Source organism: Pithys albifrons, chromosome 16, assembly GCF_047495875.1.
Source record: "Pithys albifrons albifrons isolate INPA30051 chromosome 16, PitAlb_v1, whole genome shotgun sequence".
In the NCBI taxonomy this organism is placed as follows: domain Eukaryota; kingdom Metazoa; phylum Chordata; class Aves; order Passeriformes; family Thamnophilidae; genus Pithys; species Pithys albifrons.
This window is the reverse complement of record NC_092473.1, coordinates 11,950,643-11,964,155: the sequence shown is the minus strand read 5'-3', so window position 1 is coordinate 11,964,155 and position 13,513 is coordinate 11,950,643. Positions and strand designations below refer to the sequence as shown.

The 13,513-nt window shown below is 48.4% G+C and overlaps 1 protein-coding gene across 4 annotated transcripts in view; it reads right to left on the bottom strand.

Moving 5' to 3' along the window:
- Nucleotides 1-2,759: 2,759 nt before the first annotated feature.
- Nucleotides 2,760-13,513, bottom strand: part of ELFN1 (extracellular leucine rich repeat and fibronectin type III domain containing 1) — a 105,085-nt gene continuing 94,331 nt past the window's right edge. For all 4 annotated transcript variants that reach the window (XM_071570981.1, XM_071570980.1, XM_071570983.1 and 1 more), the window contains one exon: nt 2,760-6,369. In XM_071570981.1, the coding sequence (XP_071427082.1) occupies nt 3,539-5,929 (2,391 nt within the window). In that variant the 5' untranslated portion in view covers nt 5,930-6,369 and the 3' untranslated portion in view covers nt 2,760-3,538. The remainder of the gene's footprint in view (nt 6,370-13,513) is intronic.

The following is a 13,513-nucleotide window of genomic DNA, read 5'->3' as shown; positions in this document are numbered from 1 at the left end:
CAATGCCATTGCTGACCTCTCCAGGGGCTGTTGCTTGTCCTGTACCAGTCACAGGTGCTTCCATGCCTCTGCCTTGCACACCTGTTCCTGCTTTTCATTTCTTTCCCTCCCTTCCTTTTCCCTTTCCTTTGTGCCAGTGTCAGAGCCCAGGTTGCTGTAGCAGGGGGATATGGGAACCTCCATAGGCAGTGCCTTTCTGTGCTGGCTTCCAGTACACTGGTCCCCACTGCTATTTGAGGTGGGGCAAAATGAAGGAGAAACCTTACCCCTGGCCTCTCCTCTTCTTCACTCTGATGTGCCTTTCCCATGCCCCCTCCTTTCTGCTTGGCAGGGACCCCTCTTGCTTTGGATGGGTTTGGGGCAGCAGGAACAAGGTATGGACAAGGTATCACTCCTCTTTGCAGGAGTGGCTTGAGAGCTTTGGTGGTTGGACAGGAGACAAAATAACAAAGAAAAGCCCATTGCAGGTAATGGTTGATAAACTTCCATGGCTGCCAGTACTGCACCCTGTTTTGGAGGGAGGGGAAAGAGACTGGAAGGTGCTCAGCAGCACAGCCATTGCTTCATCACCACAGCAGCCACCTGGAGACCTGTGGCAAGGCCCCACTGACAGTGGGGCACAGGGTTATACATGTACTGGTACCTCCTTTGGAGACACCTTGAATATAGATGGGCCTTGACCTTTTCTAACCCTCCTTTTTTTCTAGTTGCAGACAGCCTGTATGTGGGAAGTGTTTAATTTACAAAGGCCAGTGCTGCTGTATCACATTCCTGTGTTAGTCTCTGTTGGTTTATGACCAGTGAAATCCTGGTGTAAAAACAGAATCAGGCTTTGATTTCATCTGCCCCTGCTGTTTTATGCCACTAACAACTTTGCATTGCGATAGCAGCTTTTATTCTAGGAGCTAAACGGGCTTCACAGACAGGCAATTAATTAATGGAGCCTCCCCAGCCAGCCTACGCCCTCAACACCACAAGGAAGCATTTTGCAGAGGAGAAAACAAAGGCAGAGGAGCAAAATGAATCGCTCCAGGTAAAGAGCTGAGCTGGCTGCTGCCTCCACAGCGAAGCGTCACACTCCACTGGTGTGGGAATGGTCTCAGTGCAGTGAGAGGCTGAGGAATGTCTTTGGGTATCTATCAGAGACTTGTCAGCACTGGAGCACCTTAGCCCAAATTAACTCATGAGCTGCCACCACCTGGGACCACCCCAGTCTCTTGCTGAGGAATCTCCTGACACCACAAAACAGTGCCAGGAGGCCTGCTGCTGTTTCCATTATCCATCCTTGCTGATCAGCTCCTGTTTCTCCAGAATGTGAGCCCTGGATGGTGCCCTGAGCAACCCAATTTAGAAGGTGGCATCCCTGCCCATGGCCAGCATGTTGGAACTAGATTGTCTTTAAGGCCCTTTCCAACCCAAATGATTCTATGGTTCTATGAAGAGACACACTAAGGGTTTGCAAGGGAAGGCTGTGTCAGCTGAAATGTTGGCTTTGGTCCAGGTGCTACAGCTGAGGTTTGGGGAGGGACCTGCCATGATGGCACTAAACAAGAGATGGGTGATCCTCAACACCCATCTCCAGGTCCTCCTCATGGCCTTAGCAAGATCCAGCCCTGGGATGTGTGCAGAATCTGGGGCACCTGGAGGAGGTGGAGGAATGTGCCTTTGCACAGGCAAAGCAAATGTGTTCCAGGGGAAACTGCCTGCCTTTTATTACGAAATCCTGCTAATGGTTTGTTGTCTACACAAATAACCATGGGGAATGAACTCGTGCACTTCCCAGCCTGCTCTGTGTCTGCCTGGCTCAGCTCCTTTCTGAACAAACATAACCTTTTGCAAGAATACCTGTCAAAATGGCTTTGAAGTATTGAAATAACAGGATGGGATATGGTTTGCTCCTGGGCCCTAGTGCTCATCTGTCAGGATTCAGGATGTCCATCCAAAGAGACTTGTGAGCAGAAAAAACCCTGTGACTCACTGGAGCTTAACAGGGCCAAACTGCATCCTTTGGTCACCAAGGTGGCCTGGGAGTGCCTTCATGGCCTCAACATCTCCCTTTTCCTCCTCACCCCATGAGGAGGGCATCAGTTGTGAGTACTTTAGAGATGGAGCAAAAAGCTGTTGAGTCTTGGACCAGCATTGGAGAGCAATGGTTGAGGGGCATGTCTCTGCTTGGCTGGACCCGAGACATGGACACGAACCCTTCCAGTCTCAGAGTCCCAAGGGCTGGTCAGGGGTGTCTCAGAATGGGCAAGCTGTAAATACTGAGTGTCCCCTCCCTCAGCAAAATCACCCCTCAATGATGTTATTCTCTGGAGAGCAGCAAGAAGCTTTCTCCTCTAATTCATTGCCATCACCCCATCTTGAAAGTGAGCAGATAACCCTCCCCTCAGTTTCTGCTCCCAAGGGCCACCACTCCCCAGATACATCTATTTAGAGGGAAAGACTGATACCTTTCAATTTGCAAGAGCAACCCCATTTTATGGTGGTCTCTGCTCAACCAATAGCCCTTCGCTTCTCATTTACCTCCTGGTTCCTGGTGGTGATGGTCTCCCACGTGGAACAAGGTGAGGGATTCTGCTTTTCTGGGTGCATGCCTTTTTCTTGAATGTACTTGGAAGTGATGAGAACTTGGACATAGACAATTGGTGGAAGAAATCAAGACCAAACACTTAAAAACCCAAACACTCCCCCACCCCAAAAAATACCCCATCAGCCAACTAACCAACCAACAAAAAAGTCCTTCAAACAAAACTCCATCTCTTTCTCTAAAATCCATGATTAAAGCCTGGTACAAACAGGTGAATATAGATATATATATATATTTTTAGTAGATGTAGTATTGTTTTTTTTTTCTCCTCTCTCTTTCTCATTATACAGCAAACATTGCAAATATAGAAATTTTCTCTGTACAATTAACGACTTCGGTTTACAATGCAATGTGTGGTAAAACCTTTCAGTGAGTGAAAATGTGAACGGGCCTTCAACCGGGTAAAAGTCTAAACTGGAAGACTCCGTTTGCAAAAACAGCCCAAAAGATGGAGCTCCTTCTGGTCTCTTTTTGGTTTTTGTTGCTGTTTTTGTCGCTGTTGATTTTGGAAGGGAAGGAAGAACACAAACTGTTCACAAAGAATCCACAAAATCACGGAATAGGGACTCATGCAATGCAATATTGGAAAACGCCAGACCTCAGCTCTCTGCCTGCTCTTTCATTTTCTTTTTATATTTAATTTTTTCTTTTTTCTTATATTTTTTAAAAAAATCATAATGAAACAAAACTTTTTTTTTCACTCCACAGTTTGTTTGTTCTGCAAAGTTTATGTTCAAATTTGGTGCGTCTCACCAACGTGAGGGCATTTTAATATCTCACTTTATATATTATATAGAATATTTATAGATTTTTCATAATTTGTTCTCTCTTTTATTTTTATTGATTTTTTTAAATTTTATTTTGTTTCAAAGACAGTCTGAATAAAAATAGCTGCTGCGGATTTCTTTTGGTCCAGTTAGTGTGTTAAGTCACGAGTTATGTGAGGACTCAGGACTTTTGCTGGGCAGAGACGCCCTTCCAGTAGTCTAAGATGTCATGAAGATCCTCGTCTTTGGCAAACTGGACCTTTTTGCGTAGGGCATGGCCGGCTGCCATATATTCCTCCTCATCTTTGTGCCGCTTGCGGTTGAGTTTGAAGCGCTCCCAGATGCTGTGCGATGGTTTGCAGGTGTATTCTGGGCTGGAGGTGTAGCTCAGGTTGTGATACTGAGGCGAGAGCTGGGAGTAGGCCAGGTCTCTGGGGCGAGGACGGGTCAAAGGCTCCAGGATGGAGGGCTTTCGCCCGCCCATGCTGTCGTGCTGCTCCCCTTGGTGCGAGCTGGGGTACGAGTGCCGGTGTTCGCTGTACTGGCGGATTTTCTCCGCCTCTGCTCGCAGGATGGCCGCGGCCGGTGTCACAGTGAGGATGGTGTCGGTGGTGGGGGATGTCTTCTCGATGTATTTGGCTTCTGATTTGTGGCCCGATCCCTCAGAGCGGTAGGACCTGGGACTCCGTATGGAGCCACTGGAAGAGGTGCTGGAGCGTTTGGGGGCAGCCTCCATGCTGTGGTGTCGCTGGAGGGGGTGGTTGTAGCTTTCCTTGTAGACAGGGGAAAGGAATCCATGTTTGCTGGGGATCTGCTCTGATAAGAGCACCAGCTGAGGCTCCATCGTGGAGACTGCCCCTGATTTCACCCCCTGGAAGGAGGTGGACTCAGATTTCAAGGCATCTATACAGTTGTTGATGATCTGGTTCACTTTGTCTACCTCCTTGGCAATGGTGGAGATCTCAGCCACAGAGCCCTGGGTGTCTGGCGGCAGGGACAGCTCACAGTCTCGCCTCTCAGGCTGCTCACCTGTCCTCACCTCCATGTAGTTTCCCTTGGTGGCCTTGGGGGTCTCACTGCTGTCAATCAGCTTGTACTGCTCGACCTCACCAGCAGAAGGTAGGTAGGGGATGCGGGTCACTGTATCCCCACCCAGTATCTGTCCCTGGGACAGCTGGGTGATGCTGGTGGTCTCCATTTCTGGCCCATATTTCAGCTCAATGATGGTCTTCTTCATGCTGCCGGCAGCCTTTTTGTGCTTCTCCTCCTGCTGGCGCCTCTTCCGGAGACAGTAATACACAACGCCCAGGACAATCACCATGCCGAAGAGACAGCCCAGGATTGTCATGATGTAATGGGTGGCAGTGGAAGGGGTGGGCACCGGCTCTTTGCGGTTGGGTCTGGTGGGTGTGATGGTGACGCAGGTGTGGTTGTACTTGGAGTATTGGTGGACAGAGACTACACAGTAGGTGTAATCTCTTTGTGCTACTAGGTTGCTTACGGTGATGTTCTCCTCCTTCTTCCTGAGCTTGGTGATCATGGAGGAGAAGCCGTTTTCAAACTGGGAGAGGATGTACATCTTGCTGAAGGGGTAGGGGATCTGCACGGTGAGGACGGCCGAGTTGTGGTTGAGGTGCTTCACCTGGATGTTGGGGCGCACCTCTGTCTCACCGATGGGTGTGAACAGGGAGAACTGTGGCGTCGTGCCGTCGCCAGAGGAGCAGTCCTCCTCGGAGCAGGGGCTTTCGGAGGGCACCGTGGTCACCTGGTACCTGGGAGGGATAAAACGAGGGATCACAGTGTAGGAGCCACCAGTGCAAAGGGAAGAGAGCATGCTCAGAGCATTGCGGTAGCCAGTCCGGCCTTGGCCTAACAAGTAGTAGCCCATGTAGTCGGGCGGGGAGTCGCACTGCATCCGGTCATAGGTGCGTGTCATGTTGGTGAAAGCCTCCAGCCATTGCAGGAAGCCAAGGAGCTCACAGGAGCAGTAGAAGGGGTTACTGTAGAGTTCACAGACAGAGAGCTTGTTTAGGCCCCGAAAAGTGTTGCTGTCAAGTCTCTGGATCCTGTTCATGGACAGGTCAATGTTCACTATGTTGGGGCACTCCCAGAAGGCATTGGGGGTGACGGTCTCAATGAGGTTGGCCTGGAGATAGAGGTACTCCAGCTTCCCCAGGCCCCGGAGGATGCCCTCAGTGAGGTTCCTCAGTCGGTTATAACCCAGCTGCAGCACCTGGAGGTTGAACTGTCCTGAAAAGGCACCGTCCTCGATGTAGGAGATCTCGTTCTTCGTCAGGTTGAGGTATGTCAGGTTTCCAAAGCGGCTGAGCGAGGCGTACTGCACGCTCTTGATCTTGTTGTCATTCAGCCGCAAGTCCACAATGGTGCTGTTGATTTGCTGGGGGATGGACTCGTAGGGGGGCTGGTTTTGGCTGCAGATGGCCAACCAGACAAAGCCCTTGTCCCCCTCGATGAGCCAGCAGTCTGCCCGCACCCCGCCGGTGTGCAGCAGAGAGACGGCCGCCACGCACATGCAGAGGGCTGACGTCGCGGCCCACCGGCGACCTGCCATCTGGAAGCGCAGCACGGAGAAGGGGCTCCTGGTCTGTTGGAAGTGGGGAACAGGACAGGGGCTGGGAAGATGTGGGCTAGTGCTTCTTCAGCAGCTTTGCTTGCCTCTCCCTTCTCCTCATGGCTTGGAGACGGGAGGGACGCGTCTGTGGAGAAAGCAGACCTTGGTCCCTACGGTACTCTGCAGCCACCAGCCAGGGGCTGCTACCAAGGTCTGGGTGGCTGAAGCTGGTCCCACATCACCAGGTCTCTGGCATCTCAAGGAGGGAGTCATGAAGTTAAGCGCCCATGCAGAGGAGTCCCTCTGGCTTAGAGACAAGCCTTCCTCTCACTTTTTATAGTACATCTCCTCGTTTTCTTTTTGCTGCCCATCGTGGTGCTGGTCCCCATCTCCATGTGCCTCTGTGGGTTTGGCTTCCCCTGCTCAGTCCCTTGGCTCACCTGCTCAAAACAAAACACAAGCACAAACTAAATATAAAGAAAAGACAGCATTCAGAGGTGTTGGAGATGCATCCAACCACCCTCTTAAAGTTAGGCACTTGCCTTCTTACTCTGTCCACCACCTTTCAAGGAGCCTTTTGTTTATTTGGCTGCCACCAGCAGCGCTTGGCAGCACAAGGGATGTTGGTCACTGACCACTGAGGTAATCTTCTGAGCCCTTGTCCAGCATCACATTTTAGGAAATTGAGAGACCAACACACATCCAGCACACCATTAGTCTGACCTATTTAGGTGTCTACCTTAGAAGGAGAGGAGTGATGCCCCAGAAGTGTCTGTTCCTCTCTACTGAGAGCAGATGAAGTCTAGACAACTCGCTCTGATGTAGATTTGATGCTGCAGTGTTTTGCTGAGGGGAATCCTGACTGTCTCGTGTGCTGGTGTGCACAGCAGCAGTGCCCACAGAAGGGGGTGCTGGTTGAATGCACCGTCTCTCTCTGCCTGCACTGCTGGGTGGCATCTGGGATAAAGCCCAGCATCAAGCATTTGTCCTGCTTCTGGGAATCTGAGCACTAGTTTCAGGGCACTCTTTGCAAAACACACTGACATGATTGTGAACTATTCAGTGTCCTTGTCCCTGGCTGGGGCTTGCTGCCTTTCTGCAAGACCTCTCCCTGACTCACAGGTGAAATGATGCAGAGGTGTGGAAAACCATCAACCATTCAATGGCATAACAGTGTATTTGCAGAGGATGGGACAAGATGTTCCCTCCCCAGCCAGAGGCAGCTGTTTGAAGACTAGGAAGAGTCTTCACTAGACACAAATCTGTGGGGCTGCCAGCAGCCTCACTTCCCACAGAAAAATTCCTGGCTCACATATTCCATTTTTTTCCCTTCTTTTTTTACCAAATATAAATATCCATGGACAGAACTTCTACTTCCTTTTCTAATTTCTTAGGAAAATAGGAAGGCAAAAGTGGAGAGGTGGGAACTGCAGGAGCACCAGCATCTCCTGGGTCTTGCTTTACCTCAAGATATTGAAAATATCATCAGTGGATATCTCTACTGCCAAACAGATCTCTGGTCTAGTAGGACAGATGCAGTGTGGTGTTAGCCAGAGATGGAGTTGCCCACAAATGGGGAGAAATCATCACCACCCATCTAGAAAAATCCTTCTTTGAACTTCTTTTGGGAACAGGAGCTCTGGTTATCTTCCTTGTCCAAGGGAAGTCTGTAGGAGTAAGGGAAGACACCACCATCACTCCTTGAAAACACAGCTAGTAGGAACTGGAGGTTTTTTGGGCAGTTGTGAAGGAGACAGAGGCACATGTTATAGCCAAAATGCCTTTTGTTGAACTTGAAAAACTGTATAAATCCACAAACAGTTTTCCAAACCATTTCCTAGTGCATAGGCAGTAAAGGGACTGTGCTTGGTGCTGCATGTCTGAAAATCATGAGGCTGATTGTGAAGAGGCATTTAGAGGCAGATGCCATACTCTCACTTATGCCTTGAAGAAACCAGGTTCTTTTCCAGCCACTATACCAGGTAGAAAAGCAGACCATGTTTCATTGCAGAGATCCCTGTTCACCACTCAGTTTGTACCTTGGTAAACAGGCAGTAATAATAAGCAATAAAACAGTTTATTTGTTCTTTCTGGATTGTGAACAATCACTGGTGGCACAGTTGAGTTTCCATTATATGAATAACAAGACCTTCCCTCATGTCAGGTTTCTGCACATGAGACTTTCTGGCCATCTTGTGCTGTCACTACCCTAGGACACTTTGCCAGTACCTGGAATCCCATGTTGGCACAGCTGAGTCCTTGGAGCCAGTAAGGAAGGGAAGAGGGAGGCTCCCAGGGCTCCCTGGGGAGATTGCAGATGAGTGCCCCCCTTACCACCTCCCCAGACAACAGCAAGGCAAGGGCTGCAGTGCCAGACAGAAACACATCTGCTGCTACATCCCCCCGGTGTTAGACAACTCAATTAACCTCTCTGCACTCCAGTCTCCTCTCCGGTTCCATGAGATAATGATAGCACTTCACAGGGTGGTGGAAGGCTGAAGCAAAGTGCCCTCTTGTTGGGATGAAAATCCCAGCACACGCACTGTGCTGTAAGTGGAGGCTTTCTAGATATGTCTGCTCTCCTCTGCCACCCAGACCCCTGGTGTCAGGTTTCTCCTGCAGCCTGTGAGGATGCCCGTTGTCCCTAAAGGTGTGTGGCCTGCAGAGCCATAAGCAATGGCTTGTGCCAGTTGTCCCTGTGGGGTGGCTCAGAGAGTGCTTTCCTTGCTGTTGATGAAAGCATCTCCCTATCCTCCTTCATGGTCTTGTAGATTCCAGGGTCCTCCTGCAGGCAAGGGAAGCCCCGCAAAAGTGAGCCAGCACGAGCAGCAGGGATGGATGCATCCTGGCATATTCTCTTCAGCAAGCACTTATTCTGTCACCTCTAACTCCCACTGTGACCCACCTATCCTCTCTGGGCAAACTTGTTTTTGAGAATGTTGTGCAGAGTCAAACCAGCCTTTTCCTTGCAGAGGAAAGTTTTGTCACTCCAGCTTGGGGAGGCTGTGGGCAGCAGCCTGTGTCAGAGGGCATTAGGTAGCAGAGTGGCACCATACATGACCAAAGAGCAGAGAGAGATCTTCCACAGATCTTGTAGGGTTGATCCCCTATAGCCCTCCCCTATAGCACTCCTGTGCCTCGCCCATCTAACTGGAAGTGCTGGGGATGAAGAGGAGAACAGTAGATGACTCAAACATGTTCAATAATGTGTTTTCTTTCCCATACGTTGCCTATCAGATGAGTCCTTCCTGACAACAGAAAGGAGAAAAGGCATTTTATCAGCAGCCCAAGTTTAATTTCAGCTCATTAAAGCAAGCAATTTGCTGGTTTATTTGCTTTGCAAAGTGTGAATAAATGACAGCATTAAGGAGATGTGAGAGAGGAAAGAGGGGCTAATCTCCCTTTTTATTAGATTGCCAGGACATGACTGGGGAGTGGAGAAGTGGGTCTTGTTGCTTTGTACAGAAAATATAATTGTTCATCTTATTGGCTTCTGAGAGCCTCCTTTCCAGCACTGTGGTGTGTGGGTGTGTTCCTGAGTGTGTGTGCTGTGACATCAGCCAAGCACTGAGCATCCCGTGAGGTAGGATGGGAGCAAGGGCACTCGCCATGGTTCCCAGCTCATCTCCCTGTAAGACCAGATAATAGACATCCAGGAGATTTCTCCTTCACTTTTCTACCTTTTGCCTCACCTCTAATATCTCTTTTCTGTACATTTCTGCTCCTGAAAGCCCAGGCTTGATTCCTGCAGGTTAGAAACAGGGCAGCTGGTCCATAAAGGAGCCTTTGCTATCCCTGACTTCTTATAGCTGAGAAAGGGTTCTGGAGAGCAGGGGAGAGAACCCTGTGTCTCTTCTCCACAGACTGGATAAAAATCAGTAAGGAAATCTAGTGGTTTAACCCTCCTGTCTGCCTGATTTGTCTTTGCCCAGTTGCCCTGGGTTTATTCTCCTGGTAACCCAATTGCACATCACTTTTCCCAGTCCTCTGACCTTCCACAATTGCTGCATAGGAAGACCTGGGAACAAACCATCTACAACTCTCACTTGAAAAACAACCAGGAAAGGTAAGATTTGGGAGTCTCCTTCACTGTTTGAGAAAGAAGGGAAAAGGAGGAGCGAAGATAGTGTAAAATAACAATAACAATGATTTGAAATGATGGATTAATCTCAATCAGGGATGTTTTGAACAGTGGTACCATGGTGAAAATGACGACAATGGGGCACATCTATGCAAGGCCATGGTATCCACATTTCTGCAGTTACTTGTGCCCTGCAGAGTCGGTTGTGTTTCCCTTTTCTTCTGCTCTCAGAAGGCAGAATGTCTTGACCAGCTGAGGATGTTGGGCTTATGTGGCTGACAGAGACCAGCAAAGAGGCAATGACAACTCCCTCACTCCTTGTTACTCCTGCACATTGCCTCTGATACTCACTATCCCTGCTGGAGCCCAGATCCGTGTTTCTCCCTGCTAATCCTCAGCCCTGACTGTGATATATTCTCCTCCTACCCATTCCTGCTTCTCCAGCCCTGGTCTCTGTCAACAACCCAGTGGCAAAGGGGGACTGCTGGGATTTTGTGATGCCCGTGAGTCTGCAGCATCCTCGTCCTGGCTGAAAATCCACAGCAAGGGATGTGAAAAGGAAAAGACAAAGCTGGGTCTCCAAAAAGCCGTGCATGCTGGCTGGGAAATTTTTGCTTCCATTTCCCAACTAATGGCATCTTGGAAAATTAAACCAGAGCAGCAGCTGCAAGGAAGCAAACAAAGCAGCCATGGGGACTGGGGAAGGAGAGGGAGAGTGAGCTGGCACTCAGTTCCTGATTTTGTTATTCTACTGAATGAGTAGTTTCAAACTGTGGATTACATTTACTCAGGGAAGGACCCAGAATAACATGTGTGTGCATGTGTGTGTGCATATCTACACACACCAGTGCTCCTCTCCTTGGGAGTTCTGCATCTCCATAACTTTCTTCTCCACAGCTGCTTCATCTCCAGCTTCTCCCCGACCCTGTCACAGCCACTTGGGTTGTTTTATCAAAAAATGGAGGTTGCCCACTACAAAGAAAGCCACAGCAAAATGGAAGTGGTACGTTACAAATGGTAAATGTTTAGCCACCCAAAGACATGAAGAGGGAAAATTCAGCTAATAGGCACCAAATTTTAAAATGAACCTTGGCTCTTCATTATGCATAAGACAATATGAGGAGACAGCTCTAAGTTGGCAGATAAAAAAATTATTAGTGATGAAATCACCCCTGAATGTCTAAAGTCCATTCTGTATGCATCAGGTGGGGAAAAGAGGCATCCTGGCAGGTTCTGCTCCTCAGTCATATTCCTGGTGTTTAATCCATGCCTCCTGCCAGAATCACAACTGCCTTGAATAATAAAGAAGCTCAGGCCTGTAAAACTCAAGTTCATTTTATATCCAGAGGTCCTGGTACTAGTATTGCCTCCACTGACAGGTTTTAGGCAGTGTTTTGTTCATCCCAACCTTATTCCCAAATGCCTCACAGTGTTAGATAATAGAGTTCTCCAGTCAATTCTACTCTCTCTCCTGCTATTATTTATTATTTAAGAAAAACAGGCAAGGGAAAAGAGATATATTTTCCACTGAGGTTTGAAGAGCAATGAAGAAGGAATGAAGCAGAGAGGCAAAGGCAGGGCTGAGAGATAAGTGCCCAGCATCACATACAGGATAGATTTTACTCAGACTTTGGAAGGTCACAGACTGTATGACAAGTATCCAAGTGGGAGGGATGGCAAAGGGATAACTTTCCTGGGAGACACTGTGAGAAACAAAGAGAAAATACATGCTTGGTCTCTATACAGGGCCATTAGTAGCACCAGTATATAAACACTCACAGGTTCTCTATGGTGCTGGGAACAATCTCTCCTTGGGTTGTTCCTATCCAGGGGAATACAAGTCAATGGAGATCAAGACAGTGATGGCTCTTTGGTATCTGCAGATGCTCTGGGCTGCTGGGTCAGATGGGGAACTCTTCAGTAAACAGTTATTCTGGTGTAAAACACACTTTCTGCAAAATTATACCTTGGGTGGAAAAGCTGTGATCTTTATTGGAAGTTGATATTTCAGGCCAATTTAATTTAACACTAAACTTGGAAGCTGTAGTGCCTGAGAGCAGCCCTAGTTCAGAGCCACTGTGCCTCCACCAGCCAGGCTGAGGCCAGAGCTGCAGCCTGGGAATGGCCAGAACAGATCTGTTTGAACAAACTTTTTTAAGAACCTTTTGTTCTACAGCAAGATCAGTTCCGGGTTAAAATGACAATATTTCGAAGACAGGTTAGCTCTTAGGATTTCAGAAAATACAACTCTTCTGCTTTTCAGTCAGCTGCAGTCTGCAGTCATTCACATCCATCTCATGCTGCTTATTTTCCAGGGTCTGTTCAGATAACAATCCTATCCCACACTGCTGTGGGCCACTGAGCAGAATCCTCTGCTGAGTTTAAGTAAGTGTATAAATGATCTTCTTGGTGAACAACCTCTTAAGCCCAGTTGTGTTACCTGTGCATTAAACCAGCCTTCTGAAATATCAACACGGGCCGATATGAAACGTCAGCTCCAGCCTGTGACAGTGCAGCTGAGCCCTCAAAGAGCTGAGGAGTGTGATGAGAGGGACAGAGTTAGAGGAAGGTGAAGAGGAAAAAGACTTTAGAGGACGAAGAGAAGATCTCTGATCAGGTACAACATTAGCAATAAGAAAGATGTGTTTCCATGGGAAAAAGCCTCTCTAATACTTGGTAGATGGAATTTTTCCTTAGAAATAATCAGTCTGAATTACAGGTCCATTATGGGATGGTTATGCTGATGTTAGGCTGGGGAAAAGCAGAGGTCTGGCATGGAAGCAGGACTCCTGTTTTCCCCTGCAAGAAGTGCTGAAGATCAAAGCATGTTTTTCCAGCACTGATGCAATGGAGGGAGCCAGCCCGACGCTGGGAAGCGGAGCCGCTGGTGTTCCTCGGCACCGACAATGTGAACTGTGCCTTGTCTCTGCTGCATTGTCATCCTTGCTCAGATCTTTGCTGCTGCTTGGAAGAGGGTTTTACTGCTTTCATTCATTAATTTATTTTTGCAGGAGGCCTGATAACCCTTTGCACGCTTGAGAGGAAAACCAGCTTTTACACAGGATGGTATCTGGGAGTGGATCTGTGAAATGGTAAGTTTTGTTAGAAACTGTTTTCAGAGGTGCAAGTGTCTTGTTTACTCTGATTTTTAATGGTTGTATTTGCACAGAAACTCTTTCCTCTCTGTCCTGCTCTTCTCCTGAGAGGGGTTCTGAATCCAGTGTGGATCTCTGGCCAGTGCCTACATCAATCACAGTTTCTAGGTGGACTGTACTGCTGAGTGTAGATGGACAAGAAAATATACAGCACACGCAGGGCTGCATGGTAATGATCTGTGATCTCTGGGTAGGCAGAATGGAATTCACTTTTCATCAGCACGTGTCCTGCACACAGGAATTGTTATGGCTGTGCTGTAGGCAACTACCTCTGCTAACCTTTCACTGACTTGCTCACCTTAAAAGCTGGTCCTGCTTCTCAGGTTTGAGACTTCCAGATGTCTCTTC